The sequence below is a fragment of the Mus caroli genome, chromosome 16, assembly GCF_900094665.2.
Source record: "Mus caroli chromosome 16, CAROLI_EIJ_v1.1, whole genome shotgun sequence".
NCBI lineage: Eukaryota > Metazoa > Chordata > Mammalia > Rodentia > Muridae > Mus > Mus caroli.
Window position 1 is genome coordinate 13,143,825 of NC_034585.1, and position 1,808 is coordinate 13,145,632.

Consider the following 1,808-nt stretch of genomic DNA (forward strand, 5'->3'; position numbering starts at 1 on the left):
CATAGTATTAGCACACAACGTGGTTATGTAAAATAAATGAGGATCTACAAATTGCTTCTGACATGATACTGGGAAGAATACTGGAAAATTGGAAACCATTGTGTATAAGAAAAGAAAAAACCCACTAGTGATGTTACAGAAAATCAGTAAAGCATTTGAAAGAGATCAAAACTCTAGGAAGTAAGTGGAAAGATGGAATTCTCTTTTTTTATTTGATTAAAGAGTTGCAATGCCAGTTTTGCTACCCAGACTATAGGCATTTCTTGATAAATGTATCTCTCATGACTTCCTTCTGAAGAGTCTTCTCAGAGCTCCCATTAGGTCCTTATTCCTCAGACTATAGATGAATGGGTTCAACATGGGGGTTACCACACTGTACATAACAGATGCTCGTGCAGTTGAGTGTGAGTTTTGTGTAAAAGAAGAACTAAGATACACACCTAAGAGTGTAGAATAGAATAATGAAACAACTGAGAGATGGGATGCACAGGTGGAGAATGCTTTGTACTTCCCCTGTGATGATGAGATTGCTCGTATGGAGGAAACTATCTTAGAATAAGAGTAAAGGATGCCAGCAAGAGGACCACCACCCAGCAGTATAGCTGCAAAGTACATCACCATGTCATTAGGAAAGGTGTCATTACAGGCAAGTAGTACCAGTTGATTAAGCTCACAAACAAAGTGGGGAATTTTCAAGTCTGTACAAAAGGACAGCCGCAGTGCCATTGAACTTTGCAGCAAGGAATTCAATGCTGTTGTGACCCAAGACCCCAAAACTAAAAATCCACAGAGGCGGCGGTTCATGATGACCATATAGTGCAAAGGGTGACAGATTGCCACATATCGGTCATAGGCCATCACAGCTAGAAGAAAGTTATCTAAAACTCCAAATAGTATGAAAAAGAATACTTGAGAAATGCAACCTTCGTAGGTTATCACCTTGTTCTTTGTCTGTATATTCACTAGCATCTTTGGGATGCTAGCAGAAGTAAAGCAGATGTCTGCAAAGGACAGGTTGGAAAGGAAGAAGTACATGGGTGTGTGAAGATGGGAATCTGTTATGGTGGCAATGATAATGAGAAGGTTCCCAAGCAGAGTGACCAGGTACATGAACAAAAATAGTCCAAAAAGGAAGGGTTGCCATAGAGGATCCTCTGAAATTCCCAGGAGAATAAATTTTGAAATTTGTGTGTCATTTTTCAACTCCATATAGCTAATACACCTAAAAAGGAGAAAGGAACCTGATGTAATTCCATTATTAAATAAAACATTATGCAACATTAACCTGACAGAAAAACTGTAGTTTATACCGTATTGTTAGGACAGTAACTCCTGCTTTGTGTATGAGCGTATTGCTTTATAGGGCATTCCATGGTATGACTTATTTAGAACTATCATCTCACTCTAACCCTTACCCCAGAAGACTTGTATTATATATGTTCTTAATGGATTCTTTGTTATAGTTGGAAATACAATTTAATATTGGTTTTGCTCTATATATACTCCTGAGATTATATTTTACTATGATCATTTCTATCTAGTGATTAACTAAACATAATACATTAGTTCCACAAACAATGATAGATACAGATTTTAAAATATCAAGTCTCCAGGGAGTAATATTTTCTAATTAGCTCAAGTGGTTCCTGAGAGACAGAAAGGAAGAAAAACTTTCTTTATTCGAGCTGCATTTCAAACCCTGTATGATCCCTTGAGGAGTCACAAAACAATAATACATAAAAACAACTTCTCAAAAGATAAACTATTTTATCAATTTGGTGCTCACATACTTACAGGTTGAGCTTCCA

General features: G+C 37.0%; 1 protein-coding gene across 1 annotated transcript; it reads right to left on the reverse strand.

Annotated features, from left to right (window-relative positions):
* Positions 1 to 233: 233 nt before the first annotated feature.
* On the reverse strand, positions 234 to 1,241 carry LOC110311727 (olfactory receptor 19). The gene has a single exon (XM_021185225.1). The coding sequence runs from the start codon at positions 1,207 to 1,209 to the stop codon at positions 280 to 282; it is 930 nt and encodes a 309-aa protein (XP_021040884.1). The 5' UTR covers positions 1,210 to 1,241; the 3' UTR covers positions 234 to 279.
* Between the last annotated feature and the right edge of the window lie 567 nt (positions 1,242 to 1,808).

Bases quoted from the DNA above. Each gene is read 5' to 3' on its own strand.
- LOC110311727 (XM_021185225.1), bottom strand. From the start codon at position 1,209: ATGGAGTTGAAAAATGACACACAAATTTCAAAATTTATTCTCCTGGGA.